The following is a 17,640-nucleotide window of genomic DNA, read 5'->3' on the forward strand; positions in this document are numbered from 1 at the left end:
TCTCTTGTCTGATTATTCTGGCTCGGACTTCTAGTACTATGTTGAATAGATGTGGCAAAAGTGTTCCAGTTCACAGAGGAAATGTTTTCAACTTTTCCCTGTTCAGTGTAATGTTGGCTGTGGGTTTGCCATAAATGGCTTTTATTACCTTAAAGTATGTCCCTTCTGTGCGTTAATCACATTTTTAAAGTATCTTCTCAGCAACCTCTAGACTGGTGTTTGACCAAACAACTGGGCACCATAGCCTAGCCAAGTTGACATATACAACTTACCATTGCAACTCACATGCTGATTATTTTCTACTCTACAATATATTTGCATTTAATAGATGAAAAACATTTAATGTTGTTATGCTTACCAAATATTTCACTTGTATTATTCTCTGTAGTTTCTTGTATCTTTTGCCTTCCTCCATTATTGTCAGCAGCACTTACTGTCTTAGGGGGGATAGAACAAGATACACAAGCAAAGGAGTCACTTTTGAGTTTCAATTAGACATTTTCATTTTAAAATCTATAATATGTCCAGGCGCAATGGCTCACTTATGTAATCTCAGCACTTTGTGGGGCTGAGGTGGGTGGATCACAAGGTCAGGAGTTCAAAATCAACCTGGCTAAGATGGTGAAACCCTGTTTCTACTAAAAATACAAAAATTAACTGGGCGCGGTGGCAGGTGTCTGTAATCCCAGCTACTCTGAGGCTGAGGCAGAGAATTGCTTGAACCCAGGAGGCGAAGGTTGCAGTGAGCTGAGATAGCACCACTGCACTCCAGCTTGAGCGACAGAGTGAGACTATCTCAAAAAAAAAAAAATGATAATACTAGGGTATACTGTTTTCGTCACAAACAACAAAGCTTAGGAAAAAAAAGCAGGCTACCTTGTTACAGAAGAGGTAAATATTGCATAGGGAAAGCAAACAGAAGACAAAAAATAACTTTGTCTTTAGGAATCCATGCAGATGCATTCCTGAAAAGCAATTCTGTATCTCACCCAATGTCTATTTCCTAATTAGGTGAGGGGTGTGGAATAGAAACCAGAGATAGAGTTCAGAACCCAAGAGCAGTGGGAGTTCTCTTTGGGTTTTGAGGGGAAGTTCAAGTTGCAAGCCCCATGGGAATGTTTCTTCATCTATCATGACACAGAAGTGGTTCAGCAACCAAAATCCTCATTAATGATAGACTAGGTAAAGAAAATGTGGCACATATACACCATGGAATACTATGCAGCCACAAAAATAGAATGAGTTCGTGTACTTTGCAGGGACATGGATGAAGCTGAAAGCCATCATCTTCAGCAAACTAACGGGAACAGAAAACCAAGCACTGCATGTTCTCCTAAGGGGGAGTTGAACAATGAGAATGCATGGACACAGGGAGGGGAACATCACACACTGGAGCCTATTAGGGGGCAAAGGGCAAGAAGAGAGAGCATTAGGACAAATGCCTAATGCATACAGGGCTTAAAACCTAGATGATGGTTCGATAGGTGCAGCAAACCACCATGGCACATGTATACCTATGTAACAGACCTGCATGTTCAGCACGTGTATCCCAGAACTTAAAGAAAACAAAAGTGGTTCTGTAGAGATGCCTGAGACAGCCATTTTCCATCTCTGTGAAGGGCAGGAGATTCCATTTTTCTCTGTCCATCTCAGTAGAGCTTGGAGGAACTGGAGAACAAGCTAGATCAGAGATGGCTACTGATGAAAGTGAGGAAGGAAGCAGCTGAGACATACAACCAAAGATGACTACAGATGACTGAAGACCAGATAGGAGTGAAGCAGAACATTTCCCCCTCTGGACTCTAATGTACCTGTATATAATATTGTCTGTCCATCTAGCATAGACAGACTCATGACTGAATATCCTTAAAGACCCACACCCTTATGTTACTGGACTATCATATATCGCTGTTTACCCAGGAAAGCCCTGATTTGTACTAGTTGCCTCAAGCCAAATTGTTAAACAGCAGTGCTTCTCACTCTAGAAAGTGTAATGTTTCACTAAAAACTCTATTGTGACTTAGCTAAGCTCTCAATACTTAGATGCAACACAGGAAAGTGTCGAATCACTTCAGGTTAAGATTTTTCTACCTGGAAAAATAAGGGAAGTCTAAAATGGAAATTGAATTCATTCATAGAGAAAATAAGGCTGTGTTTGGCACTCCTGATAGTATGTACTGACATTTCAAATCTTTCCTAATTTAAAAAGCACTCAGACCTCAGAAGTTTAGGTACTCAAGTCCATCTCACTACAACTACTTGAATATAATGGGATATATAAAGTTTTAATATTTTATGTACTTAATTTGTCCCTCAACTTTTTAGAGTGCCTTTAATCTATCAGCAAATACAGTCTTCACTAATTTATTATTATAATATGGTGGAGAGAAAGGGATGCTTTACAAAAGGCTTCACAAGCCCTGCTAAGGGAATTTGGATGGTGCTCAAGGAAGTCAAATAATAGGTTTGTGTTGTAGAGTTGGCTTGAGCAGCAGTGTGGAGGATGGACTGGAGGGAGTCAGGAGGCCGCTGCTGCAGGGTAGATGGGAAATTAGTCTGAACCGAGGAAGTAGCCATGGGGAGGCCAAGAGGACAGACTCAAGAGCCATTTAGGAAATCAAATAAAAAAATACTTGGAAACAAATTTTATGCTTGGAATGAGGAAAGCAGAGATTTGTTGAGTCAGAGTGAGTTCAATGTGGAATAGAGGGTTAAGGTTCTGGGGGACGGTCAGGAGAAGATGATGGTTTTGCAGGTGAATATGTGAGTATGGAGCTTGATGTGAAGTTGTGCATGAGAAATTTGTGCTTGGAAACATCTGATTTAAGAAAAATAGCAGGCATTGAAAAAAGGAAAAAACACAATGTTTACTATACTTTCTTTTAATCTTAGAGTAAATGTGAAAATTGCCGAAATAAACTTTATGTTGAAGTCAGACTAGAGGGTAGTATTCTGAAATAAATATAACTCAATATAACACCTTATGAACTTTTGCATTGGAATTTATGTTGGAATTTAACTTAAACCAGTGTTTTCCAACTGGGTGCAATTTTGTCCCTCCAGGAGACGTTTTTCTGCTTGTCATAACTGTAGCGGGGGTAGGCAGTTACTGGTATGTAATGGTGGGAGCCGAGGATGCTGCTAAATATCCTGCAACTTACAGGACAGCCCCCACCAAACAAAAGACTCCCTGGCCTAAGGTGCTGAGGTTGAGAAACCCCTGCCTTAGACAACCGAGCTTAGACAATTTTAGAAAAAGAGTTCAAATCATCCTTAAGTTGTTTTTCTAATCAAGAAACACCAGAGAAGGACTTTCACTGTAATGCATGAAAGAATCTTAATCTTGGGGCTGGGAAGTCCATTCCATTAGCTTTTCAACTCAAAAGGATGTTCCCCTGTTTAAAAGCCCTTATGTGCATAGGAGTACTCTGTGAGCACACATGGAGGGCTCCGAGAAAGTAGGGCATGTTCACCCTGTGAATCCCACACTGCAGGTTAGCAGTCAATGCAAAGACAGCAAGTTCAATACAATGGGAATAGATGGGAATGTGCATACCACCAAGGACATCTAAAACATGAGGCTTGAAAATGACCATTAAATCTGGCTATTGCATTGTTAAATGTGAGGACAGAAAGATGCAAGTGGTCAGCAATATAACGTAATGGTGAAGAGTACAGGTTACTGAATCTGATCTTACAAGATTTCTCGTCCTATGACTCATTAGTTGGGTGATCTTCAGCAAATTATGTATCCTTCCCTATGGAGCACATTCTTCATCTGTCAAATGGGGATAAAATACATCCTGCCTCTAAGATTTGTGTTTGGAAGTAAGTCAGATATCACACACAGAGATAGCAGAGTAATTGGCACATTGTAGACTCCAAATAAATGTCATCTACATGTGCTTTGGTGCCTAACTGGTAAAGAGTGTCATCAGCGGAGCAAAAGAACACCTAGACCCAGCCCACTGTTTCCAAAGTGACCCTCTACTAAAGGCTTCCAGGTAATAGATACAAATATATTGACTGTATTAATGCCAGGAATATAACACCTATAGGTTGTTTTAATCGAATCAATAATTTGTTGATCAATATTAGTTAAAAGTGATGACGTTGATTCTACTGGTTTCTGTCATAACGAATGAAAGCAGACGAAACAGATTCGTGATTTTTAAAGTGCAATCCTAATACCCCTTAGGAAAAACTGGGAACCACAGATAAGAGAAGCAGTTATAAAACACTGAATGATTCCAAAGAGCCTGAAAGCAAAGGCTGTGTGCTTAGAAACTGTGCCGTAATATTGAATTCCTTTTTCCACTGCTTACTAGCTGTGTGGTCTTCAGCAAATTACTCAACCTGTCTGTGTTTCCATTTTCTTTTATACGTAATAAGGATCAAACCTCTCTTGTAAAAAGAAACTAAATGTAAAGTACTAGGCACAGCACAGCCATAAAATTTTCAGTAAATGTCAGCTATTAGAATAGTATTAACAAACACAAACGTATGTGAATGCAAAATTGAAATAAATTTTAAAAGATAAACTACAGATGACAAATTTCACATTTCCAGTGTTCTACTTTGGAGCGACTTTTATAAACTAGTATGCTTTTCTTCTGACAACACTTTGGAATAACATTTAGAGGCAAAGAAGTAGGTGGCCTTCTAGGTCCCTGGACAGCTATGCAGGCATAGAATATTTTTGACCAATATTTTTTTAGCTGATATCCAAAAGTGACCTTCTGAACAGCCAGATACTCAATATTATATTCAGCTGTTTAACGTTTCATCATCCCACTCATTAATCACACATAACACTCATTAATCAAGTTACAAAAGAGGATCATTACTAACTGGGGGCAGTAGTGCAGCAACATTGCTGCCTGCAAGCCACATCAATAGGCCTTGCATTACTCCAAAGACTGGGTAATGGCCAACTGGCGTATAATGGCATCAAGTGGGTGACACTTCTGTGGAGATCGGAGGAACTGTAAGACCTGGGTAGTTTCTTAAGTTATGGCCCAAAACAATCAGAGATGCAATGACAGAGCATACACAAACAAGGCTGAGAGAGATGAGATACTAAAAGATTCCAGGTAACTCTTTTTATAAATAATTTCAATATGCCAATATTTGCTATGACAAAATTTGTAAAGTGTGGATTTACCCACTATTTCAGTTTAATTGAAGTTTTTAATTTTAGTGGTTTTAAAACTATTTCTTATCATATTTTACTATATTTTTAGTGCAATCTCAGCTCACTGCAGCCTCTCCTTGCTGAGTTCAAGAAATTCTCCCACCTCAGCCTCCTGAGTAGCTGGGATTATAGGTTCCTGCCACCACGCCCGGCTAAGTTTTTGTATTTTTAGTAGAGGCAGAGTTTCGTCATGTTGGCCATATTGGTCTCAAATCCCTGGCCTCAGGCCATCCGACCACCTTGGTCTCCCAAAGTGCTGGGATTACAGGTGTGAGCAACCACTCCCAGCCCCTGTTATTGATTTGTAGAGAATAAGGATTTAGCTTTCCTTTCTCCCATCCATTCCCTTCACACAATTTCCTCATCCTCCTGATAGTTTCATTATATTTTTTGTTAGAGTAATAATTACTTGGTAATAATTATTACTAGAATTACTACAGTTGGATCTTGTAGTGAGCTATGAGTACATTTCTTCTATATCTCCTATTTTATTCATTTAGTTTTCTGTCCTATGCAACAACTTCACTACTTCATAATCTAAGCCCATTGACAGAACTGTAACATTACTCTCAGTACAGTCAGGCTTACCAGGTAATCTATCAGTTTCACTGTTGTCCTGGAGACACCCTATGGTAATCCTCTACTTTCTGCTACAGTCTAGACCAGCTGCATTGTAGGCTTGAGCACAGCAGTAGACATGCCATCTACCTTCCCTGTCCTCTGAGGATGTCTCTTCATTCCTCTGTTGCTTGTGCTAAACTTTCCTGGTTTATTCCATTTTGTAGGTAGATCATATCCTCCAGTAATTTCATGAGAAAGAATACATGGAAGAAATAGATTGCCTAGTATAGAATTCTAGGATGGTGATGGTTTTCATCAGGTTATTTAAGTCAATGTCACATTTTCTCCTGGTATCCAGAATTGCAATTAAGAGCTCTAATGTCATTCTGATTCCTAAATATTTGTATTGGGCAAAAGTTGTCCTCCCTTTTCTAAAGTTAAGAACATTTCTTTTGCTCTAATATTTTGAAGTTTCACTGAAATGTACCTTGATATGGGTCTTTTTTTCATGAATTTTGCTGAGCATGCCTAGGTTATTTCAATCTAAAAATTGGTTTCATCAATCCTGGAAAGTTTGCTTGATTTTATTTTACATAGTTTTCTTCCCTCTGATTTCTCTGTTTATTCTTTGTAGAGCTCTCATTAATATTATTTTTCACACTAGACCCCCTCTTATTGAATTACTCTTAAAGTTTTCTACTGCCTCTCATAATTTTTCTACTTTCTGAGACATTTCCTCAGTTGTATTTTTTAAACATTTTTTTGGGGGGGAAATGCTAGCCTTGGAGAGTGTGTGTGTGTGTGTGTGTGTGTGTGTGTGTGTGTGTGTGTGTGTTTACTGCTGTATTCTCACTGGCTAGAACAGCACCTAGTACATTAGAAACTAAGAAAAAAAGTGTTGGCCTGAAAAAGTAAATGCTATCACCTATGTTTAACTCTTGGAATGTCTTCTTTCATGCTGCAAAACAAAACTACTCATTAGACAATGACTTTCCATTCTTCCCTTCCTCTTGCCCTGGCAACCACCATTCTGCTTTCTGTCTCTGTCATTTGATTTGACTGCTTTACATTGCTCATATAAGTAGAATCATACAGTGCGTGTCTTTTTTTTTTTTGTAACTGGCTTATTCACTTAGCATAATATTCTCAAGGTTCATCAATATTGTAGCATGTGTCAGAATTTCCTTCTTTTTTAATGATGAATACTATTCCATTGTAGGAATATAGCACACACATTTTGTTTATTCATCCATCAATAGACACTTGGGTTGCCTCCACCTTTTGGCTATTATAAATAGTGCTGCTATGAGCAATGACATATAAACACCTTTTTGAGATCCTGCTTTCAGTTGTTTTGGATATATACCCAGAAATGGAATTGCTGGATCATACATTTTACATTCCCACCAACTAGTACACAATAGTTTCATTTTTTCCACCTCCTCATCAACTCTTATTATTTTCTTTCTTTTTTCTTTTTTTAAGTAGTAGTGGTCCATCCTAGTGGGTATAAGATGGTTTCTCATTGTGGTTTTAATTTGCATTTCCTTGGTGATTAGTGATACTGAGCATCTTTTCATGTGCGTATTGGCGTCAGGCTGGTTGTTTTATCATAAGAGAATCATCTGTCTTCTCTGAAGGGCTAATAAGAGCAGTTACCAGCATTTTTGGAACAAAGCATAAGGAAGCTGGGGTAAGTGGGTGGCCATCAGTGCACAGATTTTCACCCATCCCTCCTCTTTCAGGATGATGCTCCTGCTCTTGGCTGGCCTAGCGTCCTTAAGCCCAAAATCTCTCTTGTTCAGCCTTTCCAGAGAGGGAACATCCAGCTTCCCATTGGGGAAGGGGAAGAACAACTGCATCCATGACAAATGGGAGTGGGATTCAAGGAAGTTAACTGTTTCTTTCAAACAATTTTCCTGTTTCAGCCACACCTGCACCCCCACTTTCAGAGGTCACAGTTGACCCAGTTTCTAAACCTTTAAGGAGCTCTGCAATACCAGCTAGCTTATTTTTTGGCATTGTCCCCTATGGCATTTATCTGCTTTCAGTTTTTAAATTTTTGCTGTTATTATTTCTTCTTTTCTGTTTTTCTTCTGGTTTATGGTTTTCATCCTATCATCTCAAAGAGGCTTCAGGAGAGCATGGAGATGAATGTCTTTAATTTACCATTTTAATTGAAAATCCCCATAGTTATTTATTTTATTATTATTCCTAACAATACTTTTATTTTCACTTGAAGACAGGGGCAAAGAAGAGAACATAAGCAGAGGCAGAATTCTGATGAGATATTTAGCCAAGATTTATGAAAGTAAAAATAGGTGCATTCTGTTGGTGTTTGATGCTCCGATGACATAGTCCGATCTCCACTTTAACTCTTTCTTGACTCATATTTTCTGCTCAGTTCATCCATTTTCAGATTATCGTCTGTTTAGAAAACATTTTGAACACAAACCATCCTAAGTACAAAGGTAGACTCTGAAATACATATTTGCTTTACACGAAAACTTTCCGGAGTTCAGAGACTTTCTAAGTTTTAGGACACTTCTTTAGAAGTACTTAGGTGTTTCGGTTTGGTCTCTTTCTTTTCTTTTTCGAAAAAGTCTTACTTTGTCATCCAGGCTGGAGTACAGCTGTTACGATCTCGGCTCACTGCGATCTCCGCCTCCTGGGTTCAAGCGATTCTTGTGTCTCAGCCTCTGGAGTAGCTGGGATTACAGGTGTGTACCACTGTGTCCAGTTAACTTTTGTATTTTTAGTAGAGGCAGGGTATCTCCATGTTGGCCAGGCTGGTCTCAAAGTGATCCACCCTCCTCGGCCTCCCAGGGTGCTAGGATTACAGATGTGAGCCACCGTGCCCTGCCCTGGGTTGGTCTTTTTCATCACACTCATCCAAGGCTACAGACATATCCTTTGTAGTGTCATTTGATTGTATGCATACTGGCAGAAGTTGAGAGGGAAGCTGCTTGTTGTTTTGTACAACCCCGATGGACTATGGCCTATCCTACTCTGACATAAAACATTGCCAGTAGATTATCTTCTGGGACCCAGAAAAAGAACTACTTGCTATTTATTACCCACTGTGCCGAGGAAAGCTCTGACCTCTAAAGAAATGATCAAAAACTTTTAAAGTAGTCTTTGATTTTTGGGAATACTCACAAGTTAACATGAAACATTTAAAAAGAAGAAACGTTTATTTAAATAACGAATTGAGCTTGTTTATGCCACACTGCTCTATCCAATCTGAGTAAAAAGCCTGCTTAAGCATTGGAATGCCATTATGGTTGGCCATAATTCAGATTCTAACCAGGCATTTTTTGGTGTGTATAGTAATTTCAGTATTTGTAATACTATATTAAATGATAATACATGTGTATTGTTTGCAAAACTGGAATTATTAGTCTCAATTTATACATGAGGAAATTGAGGTTCAGAATACCATACGAAACTTCTTATCTCAAACAGCAAGTAAGAAAGCGAAGAAGCTTGGACACAATGTCAGTTCTCTGACTCCATATTCAATGCATGCTACATGCACAGGTCTGTTCCTCAAAAGACTTGCACTCAACTACATAGATATGGGAAGAAAGATCAAGGATGTGGAAGGACGCAATAAATGAGGGGGAATATAAGATTGAAAGATGGTAGATGCAGAAACCTCTCCTCGCCTTCCCCAAACCACTCAATGGCCTCTTCCTAGCCTGGAAATGTAACTGCTGTCTGTTTCACCTGGGCCTGGAATTGTGTGTATTTTCTTGGTGTGCTGGATGTGTTGACTGACCCTATGTAACAAGAACACTTAAAATGTTTTCAGAAAGACTGCCTGTATTTGCTATAACATGTCTAGCAAAACACCAGGAATTGAGGAAAAGCCTATTGCCCGTTAGTTTCCAAAATTAAGGAAGAACAAACTTATTTCTATAAAGGAGTTGGGGGCATCCTGGTTTCATTTCAACCTAGGCACAGGAGTGAACAGCTTTCTCAAGGCAGGGACCCTCACCCACACAGTGGCAACATTCTCAGCTTTAGCCCACATGTCTTGTGCCCAGGTCTTCTGCCTTCACTCTTGGGCACCCTGACAGAGCCTTCATTTGATTTGCACACAGAACCGAATTGAATGCAGTCACTTCTAGTTAGGACAATCTGAGAACATGTCTGCATTTTGAAGACTAAGAGAGAGCTCTCCACATGTACTCAATCCTCTGGAGTATTAGATGTTCAGAAAGAAAAAAGGGGACAGGCTTTTATTATAGTCCCCAGAAAACATAGGTGATAGGAGACTAAAGCAGATTTCTTCCTTTTTCTTAAGAGAATGGCTTTCGTCTGAGAAAGGGTAAAGAAATAACAACCCAGTAAATCAAGAAACAGCAACCTACTACTAACCAACACATATGAGAGCAGACTATGACTTCTGTATTAAGGGGAATGATGAATGTTTTCACATTATGGGAACCATTTTAAGCACAACCTTAAAATAGTGCTTTAGAGATAGGTGAAGACATAGAGAAATTCGTCTCTACACTTTAAACCTTTTCTCTCCCACAAGGATTTTTTAGTAAGAATATGTTTTTACTAGAGCTAAGAGAATGTGAAAGAAAATTTCTAGCCTTGAGTGTTGCTGCCACCTACATGGCAGGAAGACTACAAACAAAACCTAACACTTTTCAGGCAGGCATCGGCTGCAGTGTGCTTTCTATGAAAATGTGCCTTAGAAATCCCCAAATTTGTTTATTTCACTATCCTGATAGTATGATAGTATTTGCTATTTTCATGTCATTTTCTATCTCAAATTCTTGCAGACATTGGAGTTAATGGTTTGGCTTAGTTTGGTGTGAATACACTGATTATTTGAAATAGAAGCTGATTCAAATGCAACTTGATCCCCATAGCTGTGTCTCAGGGAAGGAATGAAGGTTCTTAATCTCACTGTACTACTGGTCCTTCCTCTTTCCCAGCCTAGCAGATTCTAAAATACAAAAACCGAAAATGAAATGAAACACCGTTTTCTCGATTGATTATATAGTAACTATAATTTGATGCTAACGGGGATAACATAGATGTCACAATTCTTTTGATATAGATCAGAGAGGTTATTTCTGATAGGAAATGTAGTTGACACTGCAGAATTAACAGGAAACCTCTTTAAAGTCTAAAGGAAACCTGTGATATGTCAAGAACATCATGGGCTGTCTTTTTATCTTGGAAGGCATCATCCAAGGCCACGATGCTGTTACTGAGGCTGTGTGAAAACACCTTCTCCCTAGAAAATATACATGCAAGATCGAAAACCTGATTGATGACTTTACAGATAATTGCAATTAAAACGATGGCTAACTGAATAAATGATGAGTTTTGGAAGCATGTGCCAACTAATTATTGCTCTTACATAATGTTATGAATATTAGCGTTTTTCTGGCATTTGGCACTTTGCAGATTTAGGCATAGTGTACTGTAGACTAAACATGGACTAATTACCTTTAGTGTTAAAAGCTTTGTATCCTCGAATAAAAATCATTGCTATTTTTCCAACAGTAGGATGCAAAACAAAAAAGGACCCTAAAATTGATGTTAGGAAAATACGCTTTGTGCAAGGAAAAATAGGCATTTGGAGGAACAATGTCAAAGGAAGAATAAAATATGCTCTGCCGCACCCCCACACTGAAACTCCTCCTGGTTTTGCCCCCACCAAGAAGGAAACCATTCACGTGGTCAGTTGAGTGGTCTCCCTACACCCCTTGTGGGGTGCGGTGGGGGCTGGGGGGCTGGTCTGAATGGCTCTGTGTGAGAAACCCTGCATTTAATGGGTGCCTAATTTCCCCCAGTATACCTCTAGAAGTAGGCCATTTCAGACCTCTTCATTGGTTTATGGCTTTAGTTTTCACATAGTATTAAAATAACTATTTCTTACCATTTGCATCATTGTAATTGTGCTTGTAATGATGCAATTGTCACAGTCCATTTACCTGCAGTATGCTTTCTGGGCTAAAGGTGAATTTATCTTTGACTTAGCAAATGGGATCCAAGACTAGGTGGTGGCAAAACAAAACAAAACAAACAAAAAACAGTAATCAAGATGAATATATTTTAATACACTTTTATAAAAATTAAATTATTGCAAAAACTCCATGACATCAAAATTTTACATAAACATGGTATCTGAGAAGGTCAAGATGAAGGTGAAAAGAGTAAAGGAGTTGTACCAGGACAGGCCTCCCCTTAGACACATACTGTCTTCCAGGGGTCCCAAATTGGATGAGAGTTTCCAGTGACATGCTCTTATGGAGAGACCCGTTAATTTCCAGTTTACCTTCTCCTACCTGCCATCTGTAGGCTCCTTGTTGAGCAAATTACAATGCAAGGTGATCTGGGGACTATCGTACATGAAGCCATGCAGCTTTACCTGAAAGATATCTACTCAAGAAAGTCTTAATTTTGCAACTCTTATGGTTAAGCTAATTTTTAAAAATTTCAAAAATCCCTAAGTATTATGCAAATGCTTAGAAAGCAATGACTTTCTTAGGAAATTAAACACAACTTTTGGCATTTTACATATGAGACAACAATTTGTGGAGAATAAGGGTCTATAACACTGCTTTTATATAACTGAGCAATCAAAATGTATGAATATAAAATTTAAGAAATGGAATGAGTTCATTCTCTGAAAATAAGACTTTAAAATCAATTGGAATTAATGTAACCTGAGACTTCATTTTAAACATATGGCATAAAATTTAATTTTAAAATATTCAATTATTATAATGTGCCCTCTAAGGATAGAAGAGGAATAGTATCTTTTCTAAAGTGTTCATTGGAATAATTTTAAAAGGATTTTTAAAATATAGAACACTGAAAAGTCTAAGAAATAAAAATCACCAAATGCTATCATCTAATGATAGAGTACTAATGTTTAACAAACTGTTTTTTATCATTTTTTTCTAATAACATCATGTTCAAAATAGCCTTAGTTTCTAAAATAGTAACAGAATGTTTGATACCTGAGGCTACCTCTTAGTTTCTAAAACTATACATTTTTCCTTATATTTGAAGTGTTTAACAGTGTTCAGATTGCTTTGCTAGCACTTCTGGATGAGCCCTGTGAGAAAGTTCTTCAAGCACAGGGGAGGGAATAAGGCTCTGAGAAGCACAGCGAGCACACAGGGCCTGGACACTGCAGAGGAGCCTCTGTTCTTAACCCTCCATGCTTTCCAGATACTTTTCTCTGCAATATACAACGGAGCCAACGTAAAACTCAACAGCAAGTCAAAGAATCGAGGCTTGCCAACTTGAAAATATGATATTCCTCTGGGGTATATATATTATCTATATTACAAATATATATATATATATATATATTCATAAATATCACCAAGATGATTACTGAAAAAGAAACACAAAATAAAATTTTTAAATAAATTATTTATTACAATGACAGGAAGACTCTGGATACAAACACATTTGCTAATACAATCACTCCACTGGTTACCTAGCCATACCAAAGGACACCCCTATCTAATCAGGAGAAAGTCAATTTTGAGTTTCTGGGTGTGGTACCAAGTGGGTATAATCACCACGTATATGGTCCATCCAATTAACTGTGTGGCAATTTGCTATTTCAGGCCATCTCATGACAGAAATTACTGAAACATGTTGAACACAAGTCAATACACAGAAATCATTTTTAAACAGACTAGTAAATTTGTATCATAAACAATTTGCATATGGATATTAGGAGAGGATTACTTGAATATCTCTTACTCTTATTTTTAGGAATTACAAGTTTTCATAGTTAATGACATTGGCCTTCAGAATTCATATTGATAAATGCAAACTTCATTTAATATGAATATTTAAATTTTAGAGACTCTAACATGTGATGCTGCAAAATCCTAAAATTTCCATTTAGTAATGTCAGGATTGTGTCAGTTCTAATTTTCTATAGCTAGTAACATCAGAAAATATTTATCAGAGATTCAATATTGGTTTCATTAGACCTGAAAAATGCCAAGTATAGCAGCTGTTAAAACTTATTGTTATTCTTGTTTCTGAAAGGGAATAATAGACTGTAGCTATAAAAATAAGTTCATTTTTCATAAACATATCATAACTTGAGAGTTCAAATAGGTTTTAACAATTAAAAATGCCTCAATTGGGAGTACACACACTTATTTGATATTGCCGTCATTCAAAATGCTTTTGGAAGTCCTCATAACGACCTTGATAGCCAGTACACAACATGCAAGAAAATACAATCGATTGCCTAACTTGCAACCTTCCTTTATTTTGAAACTTATTTGAAGTGGCTTTTGAGTGTTTCTAAAGGAGGGGAAATATATTTATCAGTTTTCAAAGGATTATAATTTTCCATGATTATTCATATTAACACTATGTTAGTTTCTACAGTTCAACTCAAATGTAATTTCAAGCAGTGAAATCATATTTTAGGAAACAAAGAATGCACTCTTTAATCTGCTTTAAAGGAGTCACACTCATTTGACATGTTTATTCTGGTATGTTTATTCAGGTCATCATTAATTATAAGTTGCTTAAGGGTACAGTCCATGTCATTTCAATTACATAGTTTTCTTTTCTGATTTCCCCATCTCCTTTCCACTGTATCCTAGCATAGGACCTGAGGCTGGTCCTATGCTAAAAATGTTTCTTTAATTGAAGTGATTTGAACTTCTCCTTTAGATACATACATACATAGATATAGCTACATATCATATATTTAATACTTTATATCCCTTTTTCAATTATATAGTTCTCTTTTCTAATTTCCCCCTCTCCTGCCCACTGCATCCCAGCATAGTACCTGAGGCTGGTCCTATGCTCAGAAATCTGTTTCTTCCATTGCAGTGATTTGAATTTCCTATTAGATACATAGATACATAGATATAGCTATATGTCATATATTTAATACTTTATATACCCTTTTCTATGGATTAGGCAGCACATATTCATAATATATATAGATTAATATTTTGATGATTTTCTGTAAATCGAGGAACTGTACAATATACATCATAGTAAATAGATCACTGAAGGCTTTAATAGAAGAGCACTTTATGTCTGTTCCTATTTATGCTGTTTGATATATTTTAGTTTTAGAATTCCTGCTAGTCAAGCTTCATTCTGGGAAAAGACCTACAAGAGTTTATACTTAATAAGGATCAGTTGTGATATGCCATAGGTTGATTCCCTTTCCCTAGTTCACATCTACATGGCCAACAAGATCAACCTTTAGCTGAAGACATTAGACTCAATGTCATTAGAAGTCCAAATTAACTCAACAAGGTTGGCCACTGTTATACTTTGTATCACTTATTTTGGCTAATTGATGACTAAAGGGAACTGGTTATTTGCTGACAACATTTCATGCTTAGGGATGAGATTTGCTGCAGTAATTGATCTGAATTAAAGCATATCCACTAAAACAAAATATCCTAACCAGACAAATCAAAGTTGGTTAAGTTTTAGATTAAATACCTTGAACATTAATTTATAAGTATTGTGTGCTACATTGTTTTTGTTTTTGTTTTTGTTTTTGTTTTTGAGACGGAGTTTCGCTCGTTACCCAGGCTGGAGTGCAATGGCGCAATCTCGGCTCACCGCAACCTCCGCCTCCTGGGTTCAGGCAATTCTCCTGCCCCAGCCTCCTGAGTAGCTGGGATTACAGGCACGCGCCACCATGCCCAGCTAATTTTTTTTTTTTTTTTTTTTTTGTATTAGTAGAGACGGGGTTTCACCATGTTGACCAGGATGGTCTCGATCTCTTGACCTCGTGATCCAACCGCCTCGGCCTCCCAAAGTGCTGGGATTACAGGGCTACATTGGTTTTAACATTGTTTATTATGTAATTCAGGGACTAAAAGGATGGGAGAAAATGTAAAGCAGTGTTAATTTGTGACTTTGGACTGGCATTGCCTGTTGGAAGTACTAACAGAAAAAGTAAGAAACAGGAGTACAGAATGATCTAGACAATAATTTTCTAAAATGAGATGAATTTGAATATTTTCAATCAGTATGCATTGCATTTTAGTCAGCATGTATTAAAATCACTTTTTAAATACATGCTGGCTAAAGTATTAGCAAAGTCACTATGGCCTAATAATTTGATCAATAACAACATTGCTTTGATACAGTAACAAACAAATGGCATTTTTCGGATATCTTAATTTGTCCAAATTCAGCTCCTACTGATGAGATTCCATTTAACACACCTTGCAGGGGCACACCTTCGCTATCCATGAATGATGCCTTGGCTCACCTAAGAAAAAAGCAGATATCTTGGGTTATATGGTGAAATCTAAAAAGAGGAAAAAAAAAAGAAAGACTAAGAGGATGGGAGAGAGAGAGAGGAAATGAAGCATCGATATATAGAGAGGAAGGAGGTAGAGAATGAGGAAGAAAAGGAAGAAGGGTATTGCTTATAATTTCTACATGTCTTTCCCATCTTAAAATAAGACAAGTTAATATAAAAATATACTTGTCTTATAAAGTAGGTAAATATATTTTAATTGCACACATTATTAATACTTTTTTTTTTTAAACTGTCAAGGAAGATGAAAGTTTTCTACAAGAAAAATTTAGTTTGAAATCAGTAAATTTCCATAAATTTCAAACAGCTTAATTGTTCCTAGAAAAACCCACAACTGCCATTTTAGGGTCAAAACTTATAAATATTAGTTGAAATACTGTTTGAGTTACAGAATCAAACAAGTATTTACGTAGACTACTTGTATGATTGTCTTTGTAGGCTAAAAATACAAAACAAAACAAAAACCACTCATTTTAAATCAATTTGACTACCAAACTAGTTGGAACATTGTTTCCTAATTACTATTTTAAAACACATTTATATTAATGACACATTTATGAATAGTAACTTTCACTCCTACTGGCAAAAACTGTGGTTTCATTAAGCCAGTACTGTATACTAAGCGTGTTAGTGTGTGTGTGTGTGCATTAATATATAATTTTACATTCTTTAAAAAATATGTTGATGCTTATATTTTGCTTTTGGGTAAATTTTAAGAATGTTTATATTGTTAAACACAACTAGAAGTAAGTGCTTATATCTTACTACTGAAATTGCTCTTAATTCTTCTAGAAGATTTTTTTAGCACTACCCATAAGAAGTGTGTTCTCGATGGCTATGATTGATGGGCTGCTCACACATTCCACATTTTTTCTGCTTCATGCATCATCATCAGCCATCTCCAACACTCCAGTCCTGAATCTGTCCTACTTTCTGTTACCTGATTTTTGCTGGTGATTCATGAGCCAGAATAGTAAAAGAAAAAAATATATACCTTGGCTTTTCACAATGTAGCATCCCCTGGAAACTCTGTGGGAAATCTAGTTTTGGTCGTCAGACTCATGCAAATGTAATATTGATTGACAATGATGTATATCGATGTACATACATAACCTGCCTTATGAAAACCACAAAAATTTTTTATTAATGGTAGAATGCATACTGATTATAAACTACTTCAGAATGATGTAGAAACACTTATGTAAATGCATTTTGTTGGACTTCCAATTCTCTCTTGTCACTACTATTTTCAGCTGAAGCTACTTTCGAGTTCACTGTTTCTAGTGCACTAAAAAGGACAATTCTTAATTTTTCAAGCCGATATGGTGATAAAGGCTTAAGGTTTCTCATTAACACTTTCATAAAAACTGTGAATGTCACACTAAATTTTCTATCATCATGAGTTTAAAGATGAGGAACTAGAAATCCTTTAAGAAATCATTATGGAGAATGAAAATTGAGCTTTAATCACTGTAAAAGAAACGGTAAGAAGTTAACTTGCAAAAGGCTCCACTGAACTATTTTTGTGATAACATCTTTCAGATTCAGACGCAACTAGGCCTTAAAG

At 37.0% G+C, this 17,640-nt stretch overlaps 1 protein-coding gene and 1 long non-coding RNA gene across 5 annotated transcripts in view; one reads left to right on the forward strand and one right to left on the reverse strand.

Annotated features, from left to right (window-relative positions):
- The window catches only part of LOC135270388 (uncharacterized), an 80,863-nt gene that overhangs the window by 53,647 nt on the left and 9,576 nt on the right, over positions 1-17,640 (forward strand). The window lies entirely within an intron of this gene.
- The window catches only part of WDR72 (WD repeat domain 72), a 187,462-nt gene continuing 184,062 nt past the window's right edge, over positions 14,241-17,640 (reverse strand). For 2 of the 4 annotated variants that reach the window (XM_064365697.1, XM_064365698.1), the window contains exon 20: positions 14,241-16,022. In XM_064365697.1, coding sequence (XP_064221767.1) covers positions 15,967-16,022 — 56 coding nt within the window. In that variant the 3' untranslated portion in view covers positions 14,241-15,966. The other 2 variants (XM_064365694.1, XM_064365695.1) reach the window with 1 other exon arrangement.

This window comes from Aotus nancymaae, unplaced genomic scaffold (assembly GCF_030222135.1).
Source record: "Aotus nancymaae isolate 86718 unplaced genomic scaffold, 86718_ANA_hifiasm-v0.15.2.pri h1tg000062l, whole genome shotgun sequence".
Classification (NCBI taxonomy): domain Eukaryota; kingdom Metazoa; phylum Chordata; class Mammalia; order Primates; family Aotidae; genus Aotus; species Aotus nancymaae.